The 1,618-nt window shown below is 37.8% G+C and overlaps 1 protein-coding gene and 1 long non-coding RNA gene across 2 annotated transcripts in view; one reads left to right on the forward strand and one right to left on the reverse strand.

Moving 5' to 3' along the window:
* The window catches only part of LOC118477916, a 26,210-nt gene that overhangs the window by 14,806 nt on the left and 9,786 nt on the right, over positions 1-1,618 (forward strand). The window lies entirely within an intron of this gene.
* LOC100533317 (capsulin) overlaps positions 560-1,618 on the reverse strand; it is a gene marked incomplete in the record, with an annotated part of 101,194 nt that continues 100,135 nt past the window's right edge. The window contains 1 exon segment of the mRNA NM_001204615.1: positions 560-760. Within this exon segment, the coding sequence (NP_001191544.1) occupies positions 680-760 (81 nt within the window).

Consider the following 1,618-nt stretch of genomic DNA (forward strand, 5'->3'; position numbering starts at 1 on the left):
CAAGAGAGAGAGAGAGAGAGAGAGAGAGAGAGAGAGAGAGAGAGAGAAAGAGAATGAGACATAGATTGAGACAGAGAGTGAGAGAATGGAGAGAGAGAGGCGAAAAGTTAACTAGTGGAAGATTTTTTGAGTTTGATGACTGGAAAAAAAGTGGAGGCTCAGCAAAGAAGTCGTATATCTCCTACAAGTTTGCCATCAACATGGGAATTTTAATTGAAGTCCCCAGTGCTTAATGCTATTCCATGTCTTCCTACTTCTCTGTACATCGATTTCTCTTCTCCAGGTTTCGCGAGGTCATCCCCTAGATCTTTTACCCTGTGGGTTCCAATCCAATCAGCAATTGCCAAAAAGTATTTGACATCAACGTCGTCGTAAAGGAATGTGGCCGGCCACTGTAACGGCTCACGGTCACATCGATTCTGACCACAGGCCGCTGAGAGCAGCTCGCTGGAGATAATGTGGGATCTGAACTTGGTTTACAAGAACCATGGCTGCGGGAGCATAGCAGTCAGCCCAGACAAACGAGGGTTAAAACTAATTTGAAAATACACAAAAGCAATGACGTTTAACAATGGGTTTTAATGTTTTTGTCGTATTCATTGTTACAACCTATTTAACGAGCATGATAACATGAATCAGTCTGACTCTTTGGCGAAGCACAGGTCGTCAAATTAATGCTTCAGTATTTACCAATACTGAAAGGAAACTTTTTCTTCCTGGGTTTTCTTGGCTCTGGCTTCGGGGCTTCTGTTGAAGTTGTAGAAAAATAGGTATTTCAGGCAAACGGGGTAGGGAACTCACAGTAAGTTATTTGGAATACCTAACAAACCGGGGATTGGGAAACACCAGGTAAATTTAGGTTTTAGAGAACATCCCGACGGAGAAATGAATTTCCAAGTAACATACTGAAAAACAGCACAGTTATTCCAAATACAAAAGCGACATTTAAAGCATGAAAGATGTAAAATTGGTAATCTTTGTCTTTCCGATCCCAGCAATGTGCTACTCGTAGAGGATGTACTTCGAAAATCCTGGGAAGACGTCTCTAAAGTCATAGCTGTAGATATTCTTTTTTGTCACTGCTGTTGATTCTTCAAGAGAGGACTCTGCGAGAATAAAAGGAATTATATCCCATTTTCGTTACAAGCCGAAGGTCTAAGTTTACTTTCACCCCAAAGTCTTTTTTTTAAAAGGATTTTAGTTTCGGGGACTATCTATTAACAAGGATTTTGCTAGATTTTCGATGGCTGATTCTGTTCTATTGTTGCAAGACTTTCTCTTGTAAAATAGCATGCGTAGATGCTAAAATATTGAATTGTAACATAAAACAAAACAAAGCGATAGCCACTTTTCCCGAACTCTCCACCCTCCTTTCCATAGAAAATAAAAACTCCAAAACAGCAGCAACAAAAAAGACCGAACCAAAAAAAGGATTAAAAAAAACCCCAAATCAAACAAACGTCATAAAAACATGGGCCAGTTATGTTCATTTCATCATCATCATCATCATCATTAATTGTATTATTATCGTTATTGTTATTAACGTTATTATTATTATTATTGTTATTATTATTGTTGTTGTTGTTTTTATTTTTATTATTATTATTATTTATAATAA

Source organism: Aplysia californica, unplaced genomic scaffold (assembly GCF_000002075.1).
Source record: "Aplysia californica isolate F4 #8 unplaced genomic scaffold, AplCal3.0 scaffold00292, whole genome shotgun sequence".
NCBI classification, from domain to species: Eukaryota; Metazoa; Mollusca; class Gastropoda; order Aplysiida; family Aplysiidae; genus Aplysia; species Aplysia californica.